The following is a 22,648-nucleotide window of genomic DNA, read 5'->3' as shown; positions in this document are numbered from 1 at the left end:
TTCATTTTGTCCTTTAGTAGTTGATTGGTAGTAAGTAGGTAGGTTGGGAGAATGTAGTTGGCGCGGTGTCAGGATTTAGTGCCTGCAATAAACTGTCGCGTCTAATATCATGTTGGTTCTATTCGCTAATACGCTTAAAAGCCCATATCTATAAGCATGTTCTGATATTACCACTAGACCAAAAACCTCAGCTGGGCTACTGGGTAGTCCTTGCAATATCTGATATGTCAACAATATCTGAGTGAGGTAATATATAATATATAATATGCTAGAATCTGAACCCAGACGCCCTTCCATATTCCATGACGTTAGGCCGGATTCTGAATAGACGACAATCGGAGCAATAGAGACGTCCTCATGAACTCCCAATATACAACCGAGATGTATATTCAGCTTTAGTTCATGTTACTGAATCAGCCCTGGGAAGTAAGGGCATGTTGTAGCATGCACACACTATGATAGGCGATTAAGTTAGTCTGAAAAGGCTCGTGACAGCCATCATACAGGCAGCGAGCAATGAGAACACGGACCACAGAACCAGGTATTAACCTGGCAGTGCCCCCCCCCCCCCCCCCCTTTCAAGTATAAGCCCAATCCAAACAGCCCCAATCGCCATAGTATATTCCGAAAACACCTGCGGCTCCAACAATCTTGGACTTAGAAACCTATTAACCCAATCCCTCCGCCACTCATCCTCATACCAGCAGGTATACAGCGCTTTACAATACTCCCAGTAATCCGGATACCAGGCAGCCTGGCCCCAGTCGACGACGGCAAGGACACGAAAAGGCGCAGACGAGGAGATCATGATATTCCCTCTGTGCAGATCGGCGTGTGAGAACGTGACGGCTCCATCATCTGGTAGGAGATCTCTACAGGGATCTTTGTATTCCAGGGACGCCGGAAGACGCGATTGCGGGAGGGAGGGAGGAGAACCAGTCGTTGAAGTCTTTGATGGTGGGGAAAGGGCCGGCGTCTGGTCGTGTTTGGAAGACGTAATCGGGGAGGTTTTGGTGGGTGAATGGATGGATCCTACACAGACGAATTAATACCTGCAAGGAATTTGCGTCCCCCGTCCTAGGTCAGGGTCTACGTACCGATATACGTGCCGGGGTTTTGACGAAGTTGTCGTAGAGACTTAATGATCTCGCACAGCTGATTACGCATCATTTCCTTATCTGGCGCTGTGCAGATCATCCGGGATCATCGATCCAGCAACGTACTTCCCTCGATAAGCTGCATATAAGCAAACACGAAGCCCTCGTCATCAACACGCCATCCGAAAGGCTCAGGAACCGGCACGGTGCCTTGAAACACCCGCTGAAGCATCCAAAGACACTGAGCCTCTGCAACCGTCACGTAGCGACCGAACTTGACGAAGATATCTGGGTTTCGGAAGGTGATCGGTTTGGGTTGAGGGCTTGTGTATAGATCTGTTGATAGGGCGCGGACTTCTGCGGGCGTCGGGAGCCGCTGGCCGGGGGTCTTGAAGAAAGTGGAGTCTAGAAAGTCCATCTCCAGCTTGGTGCCGTCGGGGGGCCGTGGGGCGAGAAATGAAGGGGCATCTGTCATATTGACTAGTGAGGTTGCAGGCGTGGGAATGCAGGGGACAAGGCGTCTTTGTTCGGAGCACGGCCTCCCCTGTTGATGGTGTATCTAATCCGCTAGCCGGATGCAGACAGAGTATAACGTGGCAGTTTGGAGGGCTTGGCAGGGTGATCTGCACTGATTCAATATGAATGGTCTTGATTTCCAAACTACGTGAAAGAGCTCATATTTCTGCGGGGTAGCTGTTTGACGAGTGTGGGAATATTTGGAGCCGGGGGTTGGGGTTTCGAATGGTATTTCGGGGCTTGAGGAGGAGGGGGTTGTTGGGCTCTGATGATCGGTTAGGAATTCAATGCCTCCCAGGAGCCATGCTAGGTGAATCTCTTCGTGAGATATAATCTACAACATTTGAAATCACAGGTGGCAGACGTAAATTGGCCATTGCGTGACTAGATCCAAATCTGGCGCTGATTGCTGACAGGTCTGCATACATTTGAGCCTGCGTTAGGACCTTGTGGACTGAAAAGGGTTGAATCCAACTTCAGCAATGGTTCATGTGAGTGTAGAGCGAATTGAATTATAATAGGATAACAGTCCACCCAAAGTCTAGAATGCATTGTACAGAGAATTCTCCACCTTACCTACCTAGGTACTTATCCTCTACGTTAATATAGAAACAGCATTAATAGCAAAGTGCTGTACCTTGGTTTACAGCTACAGCATCTACAAACAAAAGCACAAGGTCCACGCAATAACTCATCTTCCTGGACAGTATAGAAGTACCTAGGCAGTACCCCAGAACAAGCCCATTAGCAGACAGACCGTTGAGTCTCAGCAGACCCCCGATTCAAACCATGTCATATCAATCAACCCTCTCCCCTCTCCTGACCTACAACGACACACGAACCGAAGTGTCAATAGGCCATCCCACAGAATACCACCCTCCCCATAATCCCATCCCCTCAGACAAGACACAAATCGAAACTCCCTTATCCCCCAGTCCCTATACCAAACACACACTCAGCTAATCCAAAATCAATCCGAATCCTCCGCCAACGCCTCCACAATCCTCTTCCCCTCCTCGTTCTCGTCCTCATTCCACGGCTTCAGTCCATAACTAAGTAGGAACATGGTCCAGCCGCCGTAGGACTTGACGATGGCGCGCTCGGCGGGGGTCAGAGGGGGTTCTATTTATTTTATTTCATTGTATTAGTTGGTTGGTTAGCCAGGATGGGATGATTTGGTTTGGTTTTGTCGTGGGAAAGGGAAGGAAAAGAGGAAAGAAAATGGAGGGACGGTGGGACGTACGAAGACTGTCGCTGAGAGGCATTTTCGGTTCCTCTTTCGGGTTGATGGATCTTTTGGGTTTGGCTTGGTTGATGGAGTGGATGGTTTTTGGTATTGCTAGCAGCGAGGATGATTGGATTTAGGTAGAGGAACTACCGTAGTAGACAAGAGCTTTGGCGATGTCACTTTCGAGTCAAACTATTAATCGATCGACAGAAAACAAAAAGAGAGTCTCTACCTCGCAGGAAAAGGAAGGCAGAAGAGGGAAGGAGTGTGACAGTAAACGACAGCTGTGGAAGGTACATTCAGTCTGCCTGCATTATCAGGCAAGGACCAGACGGCGAGCAATCCCGACCCTATCAACCATATCACATCATATCATAGATATTCCATCTACACGGAGCCTAGATAACTAATCACAATCCTAATCATCATCGCGAACAAACGCTTCTAGGATCCTCTTCCCCTCGTTCTCATCCTCCCTGTTCCATGGCTTCAGACCAAAGCTGGCCAGGAACTGGGTCCAGCCGCCGTAGGACTTGACGATGGTCCGTTCGGCGGGGGTCAGTGGGGGTTCTTCATTTTGCTTCGTTAATTCAAGGCATGGAGGGGGATTGGGTAGAGTAATGAATAAGTATGTGGACTGAGTTTAAGGATGGAGAGAAGAGAAAGGATAGAAGACGGGGAAAGAAGGAGAGCATGAAGGTGAAATAGAGGAAGGGAAGACGTACGAAGACAGTCGCTAGAGCTACCTCTAGGCATCTTGGTTCTTTCTGTTTGATTCTTTGGATTCGGGGTGTTGGATGTATTGGATGAAGTGGTGGAGTGGTTTGTTATTGCTCAGCGAGGGCAGACGGAATCTTCATGATGTTAGAACATATCAAGCAGAGGGAGGGGAGCGATCAGCAGATGTGAAGGGGAAGAAAATAGCAGGAAATGGAAGAGTGCATACCGTTCTGTAGATACTGATCGCGATGAGAAGGGAAAGTTAAGATCAGCAGGGAGGTGGAAGTAGATAGTGATGCCTCGAGTCTGGATCACGCCGCGGGGTCTGTTTGCCCGTTTGCAATGATGATCACATCTCTCTTGCACTTTCGTAGCCCCTCCATCTTCTCGGAATTGCATCGATCATTGAGGCTCGTCTGTGTATCTAATGTTGCTTATTTTTATTTTCGGGGCAAATGGGTTCGGGACGCTCTTCAGTGAGATTTGATATCTCTAGCATGTCTCCATCCAGCGCGAGATTCTATTAAGTTGCCAATATCATCTAAGTTGTCTTGTCATCTACACAGTTCTCTATACTGAAGTGAATCCGAGCAATCCATTAATTATTTCCACTGTAGCTCAACCTAGATATCTGTACATTACCTACCCACAACCATGCAAGCATCCATCCATGCAATAAACATTCCTAATAATAATACCATCATAGAAATAGAAAGAACACAATAAAGCCCACCCAACGCTAACCTCCAGAGTAGATCCCTCCTCCGTAAATCCCCTTAATTAACCAGACCAACAACCAATCAATCAACCTTCTTCGCATCCCCCTCCTCTTCAAAATCAATCCTCTTCCCGAACAGCACCGTCCGTCCGAGTCCCACTCCAAGCGCGTACCCGACATACGCACCCACCAGGATCGTAATCGGATATGCCTGCCACGGACGGTCCCTAACAAATACTAGTTAGCCATTACCCACCAAACTAAAACAACCCCAGTGCCTGGCCCGTTCCGGGAGAAATAGAAAAAGAGAAGGAGGACAAACCAATCCAGCGGAATCGGGACCGCCCCGAACCACGCGCCCAGACCCGTTCCCAACGCACCACCCCACACCACATCTAACGGTCTCGCGGCGCCCCAGACCTCCTTCCACACGGCGCCGTCGACGCCGTGCACGTAGATCAGGCCGGTGGAGGTCAGAAGGGCCATGTGCGCGGCGCACAGCAGGGTCTGCCAGTGGTGGGTTGTGACGGGGGCGCCGAAGAGGACGAGCAGGGCGGCGAAGACGGGGGTCGCGAGAAGGAAGGTGAGGATGAGGGAGAGGAGAGCGGGCTATGCAATCGAATACCATCATTAGCATCGTTCAAGTATTCTTCTTCCTCTTCGTCTTTCCACTTCGGGGTCCGGATGCAGCGGAGGTACGGAGGGGAAGGGACGTACAATCAACTTCGCGACAAAGCTCGCGGACGCAGAATCAGTCTTCGGACCCCGGCGTCGGTAGCCCACCTTGCCGGGCTTGAGGACCACGCTTCCTGCCGGTCCGGCGGACGGCGACGCAGGGGCTTTCTCCTTCTTGTCGTCGGGGTCCGCGGTCTCAGGCTTGGACGACAGGACGGATCCCGCGGGAGGGAGACAGATCATGACGAAGATGACCTGCAGCAAGGCCAGCAGCGGAAGATCGCTCAGCAGCTCGGCGACGGGATCCGCCGTCAAGGACTGGAAGCGCAGCGCGAGAAGGCCGAGGAGAAGACATGGGTGGATAAAGACGTATGTTTGGGCCAGGGAGGTCGGCAGCACGGGGATGGCGGGAGAGGCGGGAGGCGCGTAGGGGGACGGAGATGAGGGCGTGGAAGTCATCTTGAATGGATTGGGGCTTGCGCCCGGTGGAGGATGCGGTGGTGGTTGGATGTGACTTGTGGATTTCTTGGATAATTCGTTCGGGAGGGATTCGGAGATTCGGGGAATGTTTGACGGGTTTGACACGTGTGCCTGAGGTGTCGACTCCACCCGAGGATTTACTGCGTACTTGGAGGCATCGAACGAATTCAAGTCTATTGATACACGAGGCATTAAACCAATATATCCACTCCATTCAACTGACCATGCAGCCAATCAGAAGCATACGTCCATGATTCGTAACCCATAAAGCATGGCTGGTGACAACGGGGTATGCAGCTAGACCACTCGACCAGATAGATCGGTGCACCAGCAACGTACAGAATGACAGAAGCAAGGAAAATCATCACGGCTAACCGTTATACGAACCAACTCTTCAACCCGTACCAACCCTGCAATATAATCTATCCGCCGTATCCAAAAGAAAATAATACCTACAAAGACAAAGGAAAGAAAGAAATCGCTCAGTATCGCTCAACCAAACGTGCTAGGTGTAGGCAAATGCCCAACTAATTTCCCAGAAAATGGGAGGTCTCGCTGTCATCTCCCTTGTGAGACTCAAAGGTTGGCAAAGTGTCCGGCCCTGCTGGCTGGGGTTTCTCGCCCGTGCCATTCTCCTGTGTTGGCTCCGGGGTTGCCAGTGTCGCCACAGGGCTTTCCGGAGTGCGCGGCTCCTCGGGGATCGCCGGGGGAAGTCCTGGGGGCAGCGGCGAGGTGGGAGTACTAGTATGAGGGGGCGGGATCGGTTCTTTCACCACTTCGATCGGAGCGGGTCGATTGGGTAGACTGTCTCTGCCAATAGGCGACAGCGTTTGACTGGACGCTGACTTTTCAGGGTCAGACTGGACCGGGGGACTTCGAGTGCGCTCACGCTCCGAAGAGTGCTTGACTTCATCCCGGACCTGTGCGACCTTGGCTTTGAACTTCCCAAAGAGACTGCGCCTCTCTGGCTCCGAACTTCCCGAATCCTTGCCACTATTGCTGACCTCAGCGTCCAGACTCAATGGCTGGTAAGAGGGGTCGTTGGCAAACTGCTGGAGATCCGACGGAGAACTGCGACTAGCATGATGCCAGCTGCCGATCGAACTTGTGCTGCGATCCGCCCCGGGGGTCGATGCCATGAGGGGCGGCGAGCCCAGACCCAGACCCATCTGCTCGTTGCTGCGTTTAGACGAGCGGGGGAATCGCCAACTCCGCCGATGTTCCTTCCGCTCCGTCTTGGTCGCGTCGTCGATTTGGTCGATGTCGGATACGTCGGTGAATGATGACCGGGAATTCATCGACGGGGTTCGCGACCCATACGGTCGCAGCGTCGTGTCGCCGCTGCTGCTAGCTGGGTGCTGGTGTTGTCCATTCTCATGCTGGACTGCCGTTCTCTCTTGTCTCAAGGCCAGATCGTCAAAGCTCGTGGCGTTGGGAGGTCTCGGTGTAGCACCCCCAGCATCGGTGTTGGCATCCACCGGTCGCCCGGCTTGAGGGGCGAATTGATGGTGGTCGGGTCCGAGGTGGCCGCCTGCAGCGATTGAGACGAGCTTTGGGCGCTTTCGCTGGCACTTCCGGGGATCCGCTTCTTCTTTAAGCGATTGGGCTGCCGCGGAGGGTCCTTCTGGTCGCTACTTGACGGCGGCGATTTGGAGAATATACTGGAGATTTTCCGTTCTCGGGTCGGAGTCACTGCGGTCTGAGGAGGAGAGGATGGAGGAGATAAACTCTCCTGCAGGGCAGAAGTGACCGGTGCTGGAGCTGGAGCTGGGGCCGGTGCCGGTGCCGGTGCCGGGGCTGTTGTGACAGGGGGAACAGCAGCAGTAGGTGGAGGAACGGGAACGGAAACGGGTGCAGGTGCAGGAGCAGCAGCAGGAGCAGGAGGGGGCCCGACAGGCTTCTCCGGCTGAGCAACCGGTTGGGCTGGTTTTTCGGTCTGGACGGGCGCTTCTGCCACCGGCGGTTGCACAGGAATGACCTTGGGAATTGGGCCGTGGGTGGACGTATGCACATAAACAAGCCCGGTCGCAGGCTGAACCCCCTGCGCAGGGGTGACGGTGGGCGGTTGCTGCTGCGGTGTCGGCTGTGGTGGCACAGACGGTTGCGAATTGTCCTCCCGTGCGGACGGTGCGACGCTGGAGGACCGCGAGTGTTGTGCAGATGTACGCTCCGAGGTGTTCAGTCCGGTCGCTTCCGTCACCCGGCCATAGCGCATGGCCGGGGACATTTTGGAGGGCAGCGTGTTACTGCGGTGGACGCCAACTGCACCCAGAGAGGTCGGGGTCGTAGGACCCTGCGCAGTGTTCGATTGCCGCGAATTCTTCGATGATACCGACACGTTGCGGCGAAGACTGCCATATTTGCGGAAACTCTCGCCCCCACCACTTGCGCTCGAGACCGAGCGCCGGATGTTTGAGCTGGTGGTCGCCGTGCGGTGCGCCATTCCGCCCTCCACCTCCTTCACCGTCTGCTCATCCGCGGCGGTGCCGTTCATACCGAAGAGGAAGTGATCTTGGTTTTCAATCAAAAATATCAATACATCCTGGCTCAGTTTATACTCGTCGGGCGCCATGTCATGCTGGGGGTGAGACAGCAGCCCCGGTTGAAAGATGGCGGAAAGGTTGGCCGACGTCATGCGGTTCTGGTCCGACTTGGATGCAAAGACAGCCAGAAGGTCGAGAATATAAAGGAGCAGCTGCTTGTTCAACGGCGGGAGCTCTCGGATCAGCTGCTGGTACGATGCGACCGCTTTCGCATGGTCGAAGGGGTCCGACTCCGTCGTGGCGCCGTTGCTATTCTGAACCTGGTTCTGGTAAACTCGCAGCGGCTCGCGAAAGCGCTCGTAGAATTCTAGCGGAACGATCGGTTCGGGGAGTTGATTCAGGTAGCGACGAAGGACGTTGGCGGCATCGTGAACCGTGTACCCGGTCCAGTCCAGGCCCTTTCCATATCGCTCCGGGGAGTCAAATATTTCCTGCAGATCCTTGATACGTTTTGCAGATCCGCTGAGACGAAAGATTCCTTCAACATCGGTCGCTTTTTGGTGTCAGCACACCTCACTAACACCGGACTGTAATTATGCGTACCTTTTTCCTTCAAGAAGACCCCACATTTCGCCACCACGATCGGGACGTATCCGTAGATGAAACTCTCGCCGTTATCGTTGGTAAGGGAAATAGCGACGTTGGCGTACTTGATGCTGACGTTGAGAGGGATGCCGAAGATACCTTGGGGTTCTGCGGACGGTTAGTATGCATAGAAAGGGTTGAGTGAAGGCAACAGGAGTAAGGGTTTATGCAAGTCGCGAATGACAGAACTCAGACGAGCCTAAAGCCGACCACACCGATCGAAACATAAATCCATAAGCACATAAACAGTAGACGTACCCTTCGGTTCCTCCTTGCGAGTATTTCTCTTGAACTGCCTCCACCAGGATGCCAGGTCGCGCTTCGAGGGCGGGGAGGTTGCGCCGAAGCCGTGCTGGGAGGTCGTCGGAGGCAGTTGGTGAAACGCCTCAGCGCCCTTTCCGGTAACCATGATGAACAAGCGCGCGACAAGACGAACGAGCAGAGTATAGAAAGCGAAAGTAGGGCGGGATGATGAAACCAGGCAAACCGAGTCCTCCGTCACCGCCCTCGTGTTCGCGAGGAATTCCGGGGCTAGGGGGGCAACGGTCGAAATCCCAAAATAGCACGAGGGACTAGTCAGCCTGGCAGCGGATGACAACGCCGCGCCGTCCGGGTCGGTGGTCAAGGCAAGAAACACACGGCAGCGGGAGGATGACGGGGAGAGAGCGAATGGCGACGAGAAACAGGGACCCGCGGGGAGGCGAGAAAATAGATATAGAGGGAGCAGAAGAAATAGGGATGTCGCAGCGACGGAACACGAAGCGTCAGATGCGGAGCGGACGGCGAGAAGGGAAAAAGGGACCAAAGGACGCCTGAGGTGGACAACAAATAAACGACGAAAATCAAAATCAACCGAATCACAGGGCAAGGAGGGACAGGGATGGAGGGTAAACGAGAACGAGAGAGCGATCAAAGGGAGGGGAGAAAGGAGAGGCGAACGAGGGAGAATGAGAAGGATGAAAGAAAGGGAAGAGAAAGGGCCGGCAGATTGGATGGCAGGACGGAAGGAGGGGGGGGGGGAAGAAAGAGAAGGGGAGAAAGTGATTGAAATGATTGATTGATGGGGTTGATTGATGATGATCGGAGGCACACGAGTGGGCGGAGGGCTGACAGGATGGAGAGCGACTGGGCTGGACTGGTAACTTTGGGACTAACGGGCCCCAGAAAAAAAGTAGCAAGTAGGAAGGGGGGGTGCCGGTCAGTTCGCTGCAGATCGCGCCCAAAAATCAGGTATTTTACTGAGTATACCTACTCTTGCACTCAGCAGAGAAAAAAAAAAATAGAAAGAAGACAGAAAGAAACCAGAAACCAGAAACCAAAACCAAAACCAAAACCAGAAAGGAAGACGCTGTCATCCAACTCGTGCCGGCTAATAATAGGCTCTCCGCGAGCATGAATTAATTAATCCGCCATGAAAGCAGACCGTCAGGGTTCGATACGCCGCCGAACCGTAAGTTTGGTCGCTTGCGGCCTCTGGCGGCGCTTCCTCGAATGCCGCCGTGTATGGCGTCGTTCCGTACGGTACGCAGCCACCGTTTACGTTCGACCGGAATTCTAGAACCCTCGTTCCTAGCCGAGGCTCCGTCTAAAATGCGTCTGTATCCAGACATCGGTCTCACTGAGAACTACGGAGTAGGTGGTATAGATATCAATACCGAACACAGTCACCTCTACTCCTCGGTCTTCCTCCCTCGCCCTTCCGGCAATCCTTCAATCCTCATCTCCACTCTCTGTCATCACAATGCAACCCCAAATTTAAAAATAATATCCACGACACCGCCATGGCCGACCGTTCCTCGGTCCGGTACCCCCCAACGCTAACCAGATAGCCTTTCGTGTCATCCAGTCCCTCTGAAACAAAACCCCCCCTTCCCTTGTGAAAGCCGAAGTACTCGCGAACACCTCCCGATAGGACAGCCACCACATTCTTTCATGTTTGAGACTGCTTCACGGAGTCTTCTCCATCGTCGCGGTCCATTCCCCTGGATCGGTGATCACAGGGCCAACGCGAAGTCTAGAACCGGGAACCCGGGCCAAAACGGACTCGACTAACCCCTTAGCACCGCACTAATCCCGGATTTCTTGGTGTATGACGCCGATGCGCTCTCCCTGAAGACATCCGGAGTCAACCTTCGAGTTTTAACTTTTTTTCTGCCCACTGCCCGTATCCACTTCTTTCAGGTACCCCACGATGGAGGCCAGATATCACGGCCCTGTTGGTCCTCGTGCCTGGGTGCTAGGGGGGCCTGTTGCAGCTAAAAACGGTCAGCAGACCAATGAAGGTGCCTGGTACCTGTTAGTACAGTCAATGTTAAGGGGTAGTATAGGGCAGGCCGCGTAGGGCATAGAATCAGGTCTGCAATATGTGTACGTAGTTGGAGTAGTAACTGTCGAGGGGGTTTGGAGTTTGTCAAACAATTCATTCAGAGTACGAGTTTTATTTGCAAATTGTAATGCCAGTTTGACTGCATGACCACGTATATTTTATAACACCACCACGAGCACTACTAACACTATGAGATACTTGTTAACAATGACCAGCGACTCCCTACCTAGTATCCATATTGGTGCTGCCTTGAACCAGATCAATTGCCCAAAACTCCCACTCCCAGGTTGATTTAAGGTTCTTTCAATGCATAGTCTCTACAGTCTCCCCGATCGCCGTCCAACCTGGCGACCAATACAAGCCACCTGCCGATTTTCAAGGCAATTGCGGAGTCCTCGCCACAGAGAAAATCAGCTGGAAGCCTATATGTGCAGATCACTAAGCACAAGCGATCCGTGCCAGTACCCATGCCCATAGGCTCTCATCCTGTGATTTTCAATGCAAGTCATACCGAATCCTGTGAGTTACAATCAACAATGGTCTTGTCAGTCCATACCTACGCCGTAGTGACTCCGTATACTCCGTAACACACCGCCAGCCACCGTCACGCGACTCCATCGAAACATCCCAGCTAGGCGATGGATCTCGGTCATGCCAGACGCCCGCACTACAGATCCAGCTCGTATATATGTAACCCTTTCTACCTCTCATATTGGGCGGTCGCCAAATCAGCACCGGGACGTGGAGATTGGCTGGTGCGCAGATCCCTCAGCTCGTATGCGATGGCCAATTTATCCCACATCCACACCCGTGGTTGGCCCTCGCCACAGGGTCCGGGGCCACCTACGGTCCTGTGGCCCGAGTCATAGCACGACTGGATTCCGATGGGTCGGATTGACGTTGTCATTGCCTGGTTGGGACGGCATACGTTGTCCTTTCTCCATCGTTCTTTGCCTTGATTTGGCCGACCGCCTACTTCACGTGAAGACCACGTGACCTTAATAAACATGGCCATCTCCCACGTGATATAGAATCAGGTGACCAGTCAGGTGCGCTCACCTGACATCATGTGACCCGGAAAGAGCCTGCGGCCCGTCGAGAGCTCCGGAGCTGTCCCGGACAACCTCAGACTGTTGTCGGTTATACCCTCGATCATCAAACCTTTCCTCGATTAAACCTCATTCACAATGGAAGGGTTAGTACATCTTAGCACTCTTATCTCCGCTGTATCCAATCTTTGGGAAGAGTGACTTGCTAACTCCTTCAGACTCTCTGCCTCGGAACAGCGCGAGTTCGCTTCTCGCATGGAGAGAAAGCAGCTCAAGGAGTTCATGACCGTACGTCCCCTATCATCTGCATTCTGATCCTCAATCCGACCCTCGATCGATCCCCCTTCGAACCCCCTTCTCATCCCTGTCCAACATCCATCCACCACGCGAACCAATACTTACACTCTCCTCAGATGTACTCCAAGCTCGTCCAGCGCTGCTTCGACGACTGCGTCAACGACTTCACCACCAAGTCCCTGGTCAACCGCGAGGAGGGCTGCGTGATGCGCTGCGTGGACAAGTACCTGAAGGGATCTGCCCGGCTGAACGAGCGCTTCCAGGAGCAGAACGCGGCCATGATGCAGAGCGGCCAGATGCCGGGGCGGTAAACCGTTGACCGGGAACAATTCTTTTCTAATCGTGTAATTTGACTCCATGGGTTTGGGCGGTTCGTGTATAAAATATTAGATTTGCGAATGATGACAACTCCCTTGATTGCTGCCGTTGATTGATTGGATTGGATTGGATGGATTTTGCGTAGTAATCGTCTCGAGTCGGTCGAGGTGTTTCCATAATGCAGGATGTCTTGTTTTCTGCTGGACTCGTCGATGTGATTCAACATAGGAATCGTAGGAATTGTTTACTCCGGATTCCTGACGACAGGTGTGCTTTCCATTGAGACATGAGCGCCCGGAGTATTTTCGGCTACCCCCAACTACTGCGTACTGTTGCCGATATTTCTAATAGCTCAGCCCGTAGACATTGTCCGTAGCATTTTCCGCACGTCATCTTCGCCCGACCGGGCATGGTATCTTAGAAGGGGAAAAACCTCCCTTCATGCTCAGCGCCGACAGATTTGGAATGTTGCCAAACAGTGCAAACCAGGCAAACCTGTCGTCATCGTGCACGGGCCAACGCCGGGAAACAATTGCCTGTTTGAGACGCCGCTCATTTTTCCTGCAGCTTCGGGCGTTGCTTGAGCTCAAGAAGAGCTCCGGTGGCAGATTTCTAGCATTTTACTATGTCCGTAGTTACTCCATAGTAATCCCAAAATCCCCTAGACCCTTCCTCCGTAGAATTGATCCCTACTCCGTAGCTCCGCATAGGTCTTATCTACATGCAAGCTATCGGGTAGTTCATGACTCACATCCATGCTTGCCGACAGTCGGGAATGCCTCCGATTTTCAACCACCAGCCTCCTAGCATGCGGAGAGATGAGGGGATCCAACACGAGAATTGGAGAGTCCAAGACAGCGTGCCGTGTGTTATCTTGGCCGGACCGTGACGCCGGACCGTGAGGGCATCTGGCATCGGCCCCTCACGCAGCCAACGGTACCCCCCACCCCTCCCCCTCACCTCGAAACCCCCACCACCGGTCGAGCCCGCTTTAAGCAACTTATTCCCTGCGCGTTCCATTGGATTTCTTCATCTTCTTTCCTTCTCTCCGTCTCCGTCTCTGACTTCCATCTTTTTTGTTTCTGTCGTCAACTCTGCACATCTTCACCATGGCCAGCACTGTCGGACAGGTAAGGATCCAATTGTTTTTTCTTCCCTGCCCTCTGCTGGTGTCGCGACTAACATTGACCTTTTTAGACCATCACTTGCAAGGTAAGAGCTCTCTGGAGTGCCAGGAAGCTTTCCGAGCTTCCCGTCTGCTGTTGAATCATACTGAGTCTTGTCAAGGCCGCCGTTGCCTGGGCTGCCGGAGAGCCCCTCTCCATCGAGGACATCGAGGTTGCGCCTCCCAAGGCCAACGAAGTCCGTATCCAGGTCCACCACACCGGTGTCTGCCACACGGGTAAGTTTTCTTCCGGGCGATGGACGCGCGCGACAAGCTGATCTCGACAGATGCCTACACGCTCTCCGGAAAGGATCCCGAGGGTGCTTTCCCCATCGTCCTGGGACACGAGGGTGCCGGTATCGTCGAGTCGATTGGTGAGGGTGTCACTTCCGTGAAGCCCGGCGACTTCGTTGTTGCTCTCTAGTATGTTCCCCTCCTCGATCAATCTGACCTCCACTTACCGGCCTAGCACCCCCGAGTGCCGCGAGTGCAAGTTCTGCAAGTCCGGCAAGACCAACCTCTGCGGTAAGATCCGTGCCACCCAGGGTAAGGGTGTCATGCCCGACGGCACCTCCCGCTTCAAGGCCCGCGGCAAGGACCTGCTCCACTTCATGGGTACCTCGACCTTCTCGCAGTACACCGTTGTGGCCGACATCTCCGTCGTCGCCGTGACGCCCAAGATCCCCACCGACCGATCCTGCCTGCTGGGCTGCGGTATCACCACCGGATACGGCGCCGCCGTTGTCACCGCCGGCGTCGAGGAGGGCTCCAACATCGCCGTGTTCGGTGCCGGCTGTGTCGGTCTCTCCGTCATCCAGGGTGCCGTGAAGAACAAGGCCGGCAAGATCATCGTGGTGGACGTCAACGACGGCAAGGAGGCCTGGGGCCGCAAGTTCGGCGCCACCCACTTCGTCAACCCCACCAAGCTCCAGGGCAAGACCATCCAGGAGGAGCTGATCGAGATGACCGACGGCGGCTGCGACTACACCTTCGACTGCACGGGTAACGTCGGCGTGATGCGCGCTGCCCTGGAGGCTTGCCACAAGGGTTGGGGTGAGAGTATCGTCATCGGTGTTGCTGCTGCTGGACAGGAGATTTCGACGCGACGTAAGTCCCCTTTTGATGTATCATTCCAATCCTCCCACTAATAAAACTAGCATTCCAACTCGTCACCGGTCGTGTATGGAAAGGATGCGCCTTCGGTGGCATCAAGGGCCGCACTCAGCTCCCCGGCCTGGTCGACGACTACCTGAACGGCCAGCTGAAGGTGGACGAGTTCATCACGCACCGCGAGCCCTTGACCCAGATCAACACTGCCTTCGAACAGATGAAGCAGGGCGACTGCGTCCGCTGCGTCGTTGACATGTCGTAGGACAGCCACAAGGACGAGCAAGATGAAATTGAAAGAAACGGAAAAAAAGTGTTTAATATCAATCACCCATAGCTAGCTAGTAGTGTAGCTGGTACTTCTTCGATGAGACGTGACGTGAATGACCGAATGAAAGTGTACATGTTCAGAGAGTTCTAAAGAATCCAACCTGGATACCATACCCCATATATATAGGTCCGCAGGGAGATCAGACAGCGTCTTCAAGGTCCTCTCCAGGCGGGGTAACTGCCACGACCCGGATGACCTGTTCGTCTGGCTGGGTCTTACAGAAACTTTAAGCCTGGAGTCTTTTCTACTAGGTAGCAGGCAAGCAGAGCTCAAAAACCCATGTGCATTTTACACCTGAAATAATAGGTTGGCAGAAATCAACTGAGTATTCCACCCGGCATTATACCAAAATTGATATGTAGGTCTTAGCGCTATATGCGTACGTATTTCTACATGACCCCCCAAAAAAAACTCAATCAAACTTCCCCTCAATGGGGGGTAAACAAAGCAAACTAGCAAACTAGCAAACAGAAAAAAGTCCCTGCGTAAACAAATGTCATCACCGAATAAATCCCGACTCTATCCCGGATGCCGGCGGAAAACTGCGGCTGGGCTCGGAGGTAGAAGTAGTTCCGTCTTTGGCTTCTTGGCAAGTTTCTGTTTTTTTTTTTTTTTTTTTTTTTTTTTTTCCCTTTTTCCCCCCCCCCCTCCCCACGGAAGAAATAAGGGAATATTCCTATCTAGATGTCATTGAAGATAGCAGTTCAATTTCGAACCCTTCACAGCACCCAGAACTTAGGAACAGGTGAATAACTAAAAAGAGGGAATGTAGCAAACCCGCATTCCCTTGCATGTATATATCTTCAACGAAAGGGAAGGAAAGAAACATATTCACTAGTAGTTCTGCAAAGAAAGAGAAAGAGAAAGGGAATGGGAATGGAATATAAAGCGGAGATCTCCTTGTAAATGATTCTTCCTTTTTACATCTCTCTGCATCTTTCATATGCGTATATATTTTCCTCATGGTTGGCCTGTAGGTAGGTTGGACCATCGTGATACTCTTATACATTCTCTATCGCGATCATTCTTCCAGATCAAACCTCATACTACCAAAATGGATATCGCCAGTCAGAAAGTCTAACAACTTGATCGACGCTCATCTCAAGGCACTGATATCTCGTAGTATCTATTCCCTGCCCTACGAGAATGCAGCCTATTCCTATACACTTGTATCGAACAATCTCTATATCAACATAGCGAACAGACGACCTTCCTCAGAGATTCTACAAACCACACAAACAAAAACGCCAGAATATCGAGCAGATCAAAGAAAACGAATATCCACAATCTCCCTCTACATCGGAGTCCAGACAGAAGAAAGACCCGAGAGATTCCGACTATCAAGGTCTTCGATACGCTCTCTACCACAAAAAAGAGATGATTGAAGAGTGGAGAAAAAGCCACCAACAGAACCAATGACCGAATTTGCTGGGAAAGATCACTCGTCTTGAGATCCGCTGGCTGACGCTCGTGCATTGAAGCTTATGTCTCGGAATCGCTCCCGCGACTACGACAGGACGCAGCATGGTGGATTACGAATTCAGACAGAGACACATCGCGATCTAGATCCGCGTGGTCCGGCAAACTCAACGCATGATAATCGAGAAGTATGTGCCAGAGACGCCTGTACACGCCATATGCCAACACCAGGAGCCGCAGGCCTGTTTCCGGCCGGCGTTGGTCTCCACGACCGAGATGAACTATAACTATGGTGCAACGCCTACCTCCGTGTAAGGAGACGAGCTAGTTTTGGGATTTAACCGGGTGATGGAAAGGAACCCTGTGCTGCCAGAGAAAGATGTTGAACTCACCCCAGGCGCACTGATCATCTGCGATACAAGCTAAGGGTTTCATTACGACACTAGCATCTTTCAGAAAATCCGAGAGATTAGGGCGATGGAACAACGACTGAACATGCACATTGGAGTCCACTACGTTGATCAAGCAAAAGGAAACCACAAAGAATGGAACAGTCATGTGCTTGTAGGAGAACACAAGCACATGCAGTGGAGCAGAATCCCAAATCCCAATATCAGAAAACTGGTGGGAAACTCGCCTAGAGTTTCTTTGCAAACATGCCAAAACGGCCTTAAGGAACAGCAACGACAAGCTATCACATTTAAAAGCTAACAACACGTACATCATTGATAAATTGATGCTGCGTCGGGGTAAGCCATTTCTTCAAACATAGTTCCCGAGATAACATGACACAACAGTACTAACAAGTCCCAGGAGATTATAACAAACCCTCGAGCTGATAGGCCGTCGAGCAAAAGACATCTGTCCTTCTTGCAACTCGTGCGTTATGCACCAGGCACAAAAGTGTTGATGCAAATGGGAATTGAGATGATGGTATGGATGATTCCAAATTTCACATGCACAGTGCGTATATCTCCACTCCCTTCCCTGGCATCAAGAAACCTGCTGACTCGATGTCATAGCCACATTCTGTTCTGCGAACACGGACACGAAATATGGATCGTATCTGGGACATGGGCTCAGTACGAAACTCATATCTATGCCTAAGCCAACATGTGGACAGTCAAAGAATCAAGGTCAAGCCTGCGTCAACTGTATCAGGTCTAGAGCCAGTGGCCAGCCGTTCTGTCGCTGACGGGAGTTCTTCTCTCCTGTTTTGTCCTCCGTTCCGCCATGCTTGTAAAGGATTGGGTTATAACAAAATGACATGGAATGCAGAAAAATGCGAAAGGTTTTCGAATATACGATGCGTTCAACCGAGACAGAATTGTACAACCTGACTCGTCGTGACGAGAAGACCGAAACACCATGAACAACTACACAGAATCATGGTACCGATATGGGACACCTTGAATTCCCGGATGAGATGATTCATTATGGAGTGCCTAGGCTACTTCCAAAGACATTAGGACCCTTGAAATCTCCAAGACACCGACTTCGGAGACAGAACGAAAAGCCGACATTCGGAACCTTGATCGTGGTGCTTGTCTTGTGGATCAACAGAATCCCAGAAAGATGAGAATAGCAAAAGATGCACAAAAAAAGCTGACCCAAACGAACATGTTGTCTTCCACACGACTCTCGAGATACACCTACAAATAAGATGCCATTGACAGGCTGAGCAAGGTCTTGACCTCAGCCATAAATTTACTATCTTTCCAGCATCTATCAGTCTATATTACTGAAGTCCGTTATTTCATGGCACTGACAGGCACGAAATATCGAGACCACAGCCCCATCCTGTCAAGAACAAAAACAAGGGAGCTACCTAGATCGGATGCGAATCTGTTGTCAACCTTGCTCCTGATGAAGAGATACAAAAGCGGCGAAACGAGCAAAAAAAAAAAAAAAAAAGGCTCAATGACTAAGTGGCGAAGGCAGACTGGTGCCGGCGAGCCTGATAGAAAAGTAGCGGAGGTCTACTTCATGATATCGGGAGTCACCTTAACTACCATCCATCATCTCCACTGTCAATTCGTCGTATAATCGTTCAACCGGCTCTACTGCTCACGAATTGATGTTCGGAATGAACGTTCGTTCTACTTGGGATACCTTGAAAGGATGGTTCACTCATCAAGACTTTACGACCCGCATCGATGCCTCTGAAGCCTTGTCATTCGCCGCAGTCCGCATGAGGCAACTCTACGACTCCAAACACGCTCGTCCTCCTATCTATGAAAAGGATCAGCACGTGTTTGATATACACATACCATGGCGATAACGCTCCACCGGGCAAGGTTCAGCCTTCCAGGTGCTTCGGCCTGGTGGGTGTTAACGAGACGCACATCCTGCTTAACCATAAGTCTCAGAGCACGCAGACCATCCGCGAACTACAGCTGATTTTAACCTTTTTCTGACCGCCACGCCTGTTTTCAACAGCCTACACGATTTCAAGGGATACCCGGAGCCGGGGCAATTCCTGCATGGTAAAAGAAGTTTTTACATTACGACTTCCGAAGTATCTCCCCCATGCAGCTGTGAAAATTGTTTAACCATCAAGGCTTCACGTCATCGTGTAGTCGATTCATTGCATCTATGGACAACATTCAAGCTATTTTCAAAATATCCGTTCGTGATTGATTATTTCAATCTTGAATTCAATTTACTCCACTGGGATAAGTATTTATCCAGACCAGCAAACTTCGGATTTTCCAGACACAACACATCCTTCTGATCGTCTCGGATTTCCGTCGACCATTGATTCATTGGTGGTTTCAACTCTCCCACTTTTTTTTCTCTTGTCATAGAGGACGGCAATAAAGCCTATAAGACCCTAGAAGATCTCCATTTTGCCGGCCACGGTATGAGCCAGATCACTTTCAGTACGAGGGAATAAAACCCTACAGGAATATGAAGAGCATATGAAACATCGAAAACCAGGAAGAACATTGATGATTGAACATATCTTTTGGGGATATTGCGAGGTACTGCGTACAAATGCTGATGATCTTGAACTAGTGGGCTCAAGTCCTCGAATTCGAGTATCGAGATACGCCGATTATACCGAGTCGTGGCCTACGGTTTGAGTTAATATACAACAATGTAAGAGATATCCTGACATTGGTTTGAAACCAGCTAACATGACAATTTGGAAGACAACCATGTCTGAAGACTCCAACCTAGGCGTGCTGTCCAATAAAAAGAACTAGATTTAGCAACTACAAAAACCATTTGCCGCACAATTCGACGTCAACAGAAGCATACAGCGAGGGCGAAATCCAAATGAATGCCTAAACTCCGTACCGCAGAAACAAAGACTCCATACTTATCGGAAATACTAGCTTGAACTTGCTCAGGATAACCTCAAAAGAGAAGGCAGAACAAAGTCAACCTTCATGATACTGATGGATCTACGAATCTGTTGCATGAAGCGGCTTTTCAGCGATCCTAAGACCTGCTGAGTATTCGCAATATCCTCATTGAACCCGGAATATACGTCGATTATGCAAACCTAGACTTGATAGAATCAAGCGCTTTACCGGTTTAAATCGTTACTGACAACGCCTTCAACTCTTACCTGAACTTTCTCCAGTCGGTGACTGGTACACACGAATCTGTGATAACGGCGGCTGGATGAAAGCATGCCAAATTCAGAACCCGGATCTATGGATGTCCTCAATTATTCGGGTTAATACCTAGGACATCAACATTGGCGAAAAAGAGAATCTCAATCAGGCACAGACAAAATCACCTAGTTGCTTACCCACACCTCCCGCGTCGTTACATCTCTCGGCGAGGCAAAACACGAACAATTGCCGCAGCCATCCTCCGTGGGTGACGAAGGCCAGACTGGCCGTCTTAGTCCTAGCCTACGCAATAAGGCTGCTGAGCAATTGTCAGCTGCATAGAAGGCTTAACTACGTACCTGATATCGACGGATCATCTCCAATCAAGCGCTCTACAACTCCAACTCCGATAAGATATTTAAATATCAAAGACTGGGCCGACTAATACCTAATACCAACCTACAATCGCCTGGGTTGCTAACAAGAGAGAGAGTACTAAACGTACTCCCAGCACGTTGGAAAGAAACCGTCAATTGAAATGCGTTGCCCCTCCTCAGCTGAAACAGCTGAGGATTTCTGATGTCTTTTATTTTCATTCCGAAAGAAATTATCACAGCTTGTCAGATGCTTGCAGTATAGCAGGTTTGACAACATACTACAAAGAACGCGGACACCACCCAAGACGGTTTTATCAAGTCTCAGCCATGTTATCCAGATTTTCAATGGCGAACTTGATGATAATGATCAAGATCTTCAACTACCTTTTTCAACTGCAACATTCATTGAAAGCATGCGAGCAATTCCAATATCTGTGGATTTTAAGCCATTACAACAATTCTCCTGCTTTATCTATCCGTCGTTGAAACCGGCACTGAAGATATTTTATCTCAAGTGTACATCAATGAGTGGTGTCACATCTTATGAACGACTTCGCTGTATCAAAAGGAAAGCAGCCTGTCAGATCTAGAAGGCCCTGTGCCGGGCTACGCAAACTGGCTCCAAAAAAATTGAAATATTATGATACCTAGAAACTTCTGCTTTGATCCAGGCACCGCTTCACAGGAAGCATATTATTTTATTGTGGTTTCCGGCCGCCAATGAATTCGAGCTTATCCCACTATGTGGAGAACTTTGATTAATACTTTACCTAGGGCAGGTAGCGATGTACCTCAGGGACTGCTCCCTGAGGTACAGGTTCCTCTCTACCTGCAATGAGACCATATTCTTCCGTGTCCAGGAGACGGCGTGGGGGTACGAGCTGCAGCACACGGGGGTAGTGCGGCACGAATATTCAGTGGCCTCAGACGGGTCCCCTTCTGTCCGGCAATATATGTTCTTTTTGGGGCTGCAGGCCCATGTTGCCCACACCACCGTGATCAATGTCCCTCCAATCAGTGGGTTTCAACCACAGAACCAGAGATACCAGAGCCCCAGGACACTGACTCTGTGCTAGATCTTCGGCAGCGTCTGATCTTAAGCCGCCGCAGTGACAAGTTCAATATCAATGACGCCTTTGGAGATATGCTATGATAAGCATGGCATTGGATAACACTGTGGAGTAAGGAAGGCGGCCATCGAATCGTGTCAAGAAAACCTTCTGCAGTGCAATCGCGATGCCAAACATATTCAGTCTTCCGTACGAAGCCAGTATGCTCTTCTACGTACCTGGAGCAAATTTTGGAGTTTATCAAAAGCTCGCTGTCACGATAAACATAGTCGTGAATACACAAGGGCAACTGGCGCGATACATAGACGACTGCTACGCGCGTTATGGACTCTTCACCATTTACGAGAGAACCTCCTTCATAAAGCGCATCGACGACAATCAAAGTCAGATAATCAACAGGAGAATTTCTTGTCTAAACTCCGCCTCGTACCTATCAAAGATGTCACCCCGCATACTGAACGACTTTACGACGTTTGATACGTGCTCATAGCAAGCATTATCTCCACTGGGGACATGCGTCTTATACTTCTCGGAATACACGCAAGGAGATTCAACGCTTCCGACCCAAGACTTCCCTCTAATCTGCTATCGGTCATAGAGCAATAATCTCAAGCAATGGCTTGTCATTCTATCGTTGCGAACAAAATGAGCAACGCCGAGAAAAAGCTCCGCTGGTATAATCACATCAAAGAGCTCTTCTTTCAAACAACACTCATAGCCCAGCCTGGATCTAAGCCAGTTCGAAATTTGATAGACTGACAGGTTATAACAAAGAGGACAAACATAGTCCTGATAAGCATGGCTTAATGGCTTATTAATTTTATTGTGGTCAACGAAGCGCACGTTCTGCGCAATCATTTAATTAACGCTCGGAAGAGACATGCCTTCTAGAATATTCAAAGGTTCAGGACTTTTGCTGAAGGTACCAAGTTGACAAGCACAACATGATATCACGGAAAAGAAAGTGGGCTGTTTGAAAGCAAAGATGGTAACTGGTACTGCAGAGCTGGGCAATAACAGAAATAGTGCCTTGCCAGTTCTAAATGGATACATATACCTTC

At 50.8% G+C, this 22,648-nt stretch overlaps 9 protein-coding genes across 9 annotated transcripts; 3 read left to right on the top strand and 6 right to left on the bottom strand.

Moving 5' to 3' along the window:
• Nucleotides 1–544: 544 nt before the first annotated feature.
• P170DRAFT_486173 (uncharacterized protein) lies at nt 545–1,572 on the bottom strand (the record flags this gene model as incomplete). The annotated part of the gene is made up of 3 exons (XM_024853928.1): nt 545–949; nt 996–1,032; nt 1,253–1,572. The coding sequence occupies 3 exons, from the start codon at nt 1,570–1,572 to the stop codon at nt 545–547; spliced, it is 762 nt and encodes a 253-aa protein (XP_024698613.1).
• A 1,011-nt stretch (nt 1,573–2,583) lies between these two features.
• On the bottom strand, nt 2,584–2,878 carry P170DRAFT_481257 (uncharacterized protein; the record flags this gene model as incomplete). Its single annotated transcript, XM_024853849.1, has 2 exons — nt 2,584–2,735; nt 2,857–2,878. The coding sequence occupies 2 exons, from the start codon at nt 2,876–2,878 to the stop codon at nt 2,584–2,586; spliced, it is 174 nt and encodes a 57-aa protein (XP_024698612.1).
• Nucleotides 2,879–3,093: 215 nt separating this feature from the next.
• Nucleotides 3,094–3,834, bottom strand: P170DRAFT_514560 (uncharacterized protein). Its single transcript, XM_024855221.1, has 3 exons — nt 3,788–3,834; nt 3,567–3,695; nt 3,094–3,411 (listed from the first exon to the last, which is right to left on the bottom strand). The coding sequence occupies exons 2-3, from the start codon at nt 3,595–3,597 to the stop codon at nt 3,260–3,262; spliced, it is 183 nt and encodes a 60-aa protein (XP_024698611.1). The 5' UTR covers nt 3,598–3,695; nt 3,788–3,834; the 3' UTR covers nt 3,094–3,259.
• Nucleotides 3,835–4,146: 312 nt separating this feature from the next.
• On the bottom strand, nt 4,147–5,481 carry P170DRAFT_441741 (PIG-F family protein). The gene is made up of 3 exons (XM_024850390.1): nt 4,997–5,481; nt 4,602–4,888; nt 4,147–4,506 (listed from the first exon to the last, which is right to left on the bottom strand). The coding sequence occupies exons 1-3, from the start codon at nt 5,411–5,413 to the stop codon at nt 4,362–4,364; spliced, it is 849 nt and encodes a 282-aa protein (XP_024698610.1). The 5' UTR covers nt 5,414–5,481; the 3' UTR covers nt 4,147–4,361.
• A 480-nt stretch (nt 5,482–5,961) lies between these two features.
• On the bottom strand, nt 5,962–8,971 carry P170DRAFT_481254 (putative Rho GTPase activator (Sac7); the record flags this gene model as incomplete). Its single annotated transcript, XM_024853848.1, has 4 exons — nt 5,962–6,965; nt 7,007–8,470; nt 8,521–8,670; nt 8,821–8,971. The coding sequence occupies 4 exons, from the start codon at nt 8,969–8,971 to the stop codon at nt 5,962–5,964; spliced, it is 2,769 nt and encodes a 922-aa protein (XP_024698609.1).
• A 2,648-nt stretch (nt 8,972–11,619) lies between these two features.
• tim9 (protein transporter TIM9) lies at nt 11,620–12,598 on the top strand. The gene is made up of 3 exons (XM_024850389.1): nt 11,620–12,083; nt 12,156–12,225; nt 12,351–12,598. The coding sequence occupies exons 1-3, from the start codon at nt 12,076–12,078 to the stop codon at nt 12,543–12,545; spliced, it is 273 nt and encodes a 90-aa protein (XP_024698608.1). The 5' UTR covers nt 11,620–12,075; the 3' UTR covers nt 12,546–12,598.
• A 943-nt stretch (nt 12,599–13,541) lies between these two features.
• P170DRAFT_394828 (bifunctional alcohol dehydrogenase/S-(hydroxymethyl)glutathione dehydrogenase) lies at nt 13,542–15,243 on the top strand. Its single transcript, XM_024846075.1, has 6 exons — nt 13,542–13,682; nt 13,750–13,764; nt 13,840–13,954; nt 14,005–14,140; nt 14,187–14,824; nt 14,875–15,243. Exons 1-6 carry the CDS (start codon nt 13,662–13,664, stop codon nt 15,087–15,089), a joined length of 1,140 nt encoding a protein of 379 aa, XP_024698607.1. The 5' UTR covers nt 13,542–13,661; the 3' UTR covers nt 15,090–15,243.
• Nucleotides 15,244–19,926: 4,683 nt separating this feature from the next.
• Nucleotides 19,927–20,517, bottom strand: P170DRAFT_431257 (uncharacterized protein; the record flags this gene model as incomplete). The annotated part of the gene is made up of 4 exons (XM_024848015.1): nt 19,927–20,085; nt 20,152–20,237; nt 20,338–20,443; nt 20,500–20,517. The coding sequence occupies 4 exons, from the start codon at nt 20,515–20,517 to the stop codon at nt 19,927–19,929; spliced, it is 369 nt and encodes a 122-aa protein (XP_024698606.1).
• Nucleotides 20,518–21,302: 785 nt separating this feature from the next.
• On the top strand, nt 21,303–21,670 carry P170DRAFT_481251 (uncharacterized protein; the record flags this gene model as incomplete). The annotated part of the gene is made up of 2 exons (XM_024853847.1): nt 21,303–21,534; nt 21,594–21,670. 2 exons carry the CDS (start codon nt 21,303–21,305, stop codon nt 21,668–21,670), a joined length of 309 nt encoding a protein of 102 aa, XP_024698605.1.
• Nucleotides 21,671–22,648: the final 978 nt, after the last annotated feature.

Source organism: Aspergillus steynii (genome assembly GCF_002849105.1).
Source record: "Aspergillus steynii IBT 23096 chromosome Unknown P170scaffold_11, whole genome shotgun sequence".
Classification (NCBI taxonomy): domain Eukaryota; kingdom Fungi; phylum Ascomycota; class Eurotiomycetes; order Eurotiales; family Aspergillaceae; genus Aspergillus; species Aspergillus steynii.
This window is presented reverse-complemented; position numbering and strand designations above follow the sequence as displayed.

Bases quoted from the DNA above. Each gene is read 5' to 3' on its own strand.
- P170DRAFT_514560 (XM_024855221.1), bottom strand. From the start codon at position 3,597: ATGCCTAGAGGTAGCTCTAGCGACTGTCTTC. The intron at 3,412-3,566 runs GTACGTCTTCCC...AGCAAAATGAAG, and splicing joins TAGCTCTAGCGACTGTCTTC to AACCCCCACTGACCCCCGCC.
- P170DRAFT_441741 (XM_024850390.1), bottom strand. From the start codon at position 5,413: ATGACTTCCACGCCCTCATCTCCGTCCCCCTACGCGCCTCCCGCCTCT. The intron at 4,889-4,996 runs GTACGTCCCTTC...TCGATTGCATAG, and splicing joins GCTTTGTCGCGAAGTTGATT to CCCGCTCTCCTCTCCCTCAT. The intron at 4,507-4,601 runs GTTTGTCCTCCT...AGTATTTGTTAG, and splicing joins GTCCCGATTCCGCTGGATTG to GGACCGTCCGTGGCAGGCAT.
- tim9 (XM_024850389.1), top strand. The intron at 12,226-12,350 runs GTACGTCCCCTA...CACTCTCCTCAG, and splicing joins AGCTCAAGGAGTTCATGACC to ATGTACTCCAAGCTCGTCCA.
- P170DRAFT_394828 (XM_024846075.1), top strand. From the start codon at position 13,662: ATGGCCAGCACTGTCGGACAG. The intron at 13,955-14,004 runs GTAAGTTTTCTT...TGATCTCGACAG, and splicing joins CACCGGTGTCTGCCACACGG to ATGCCTACACGCTCTCCGGA. The intron at 14,141-14,186 runs GTATGTTCCCCT...TTACCGGCCTAG, and splicing joins GACTTCGTTGTTGCTCTCTA to CACCCCCGAGTGCCGCGAGT.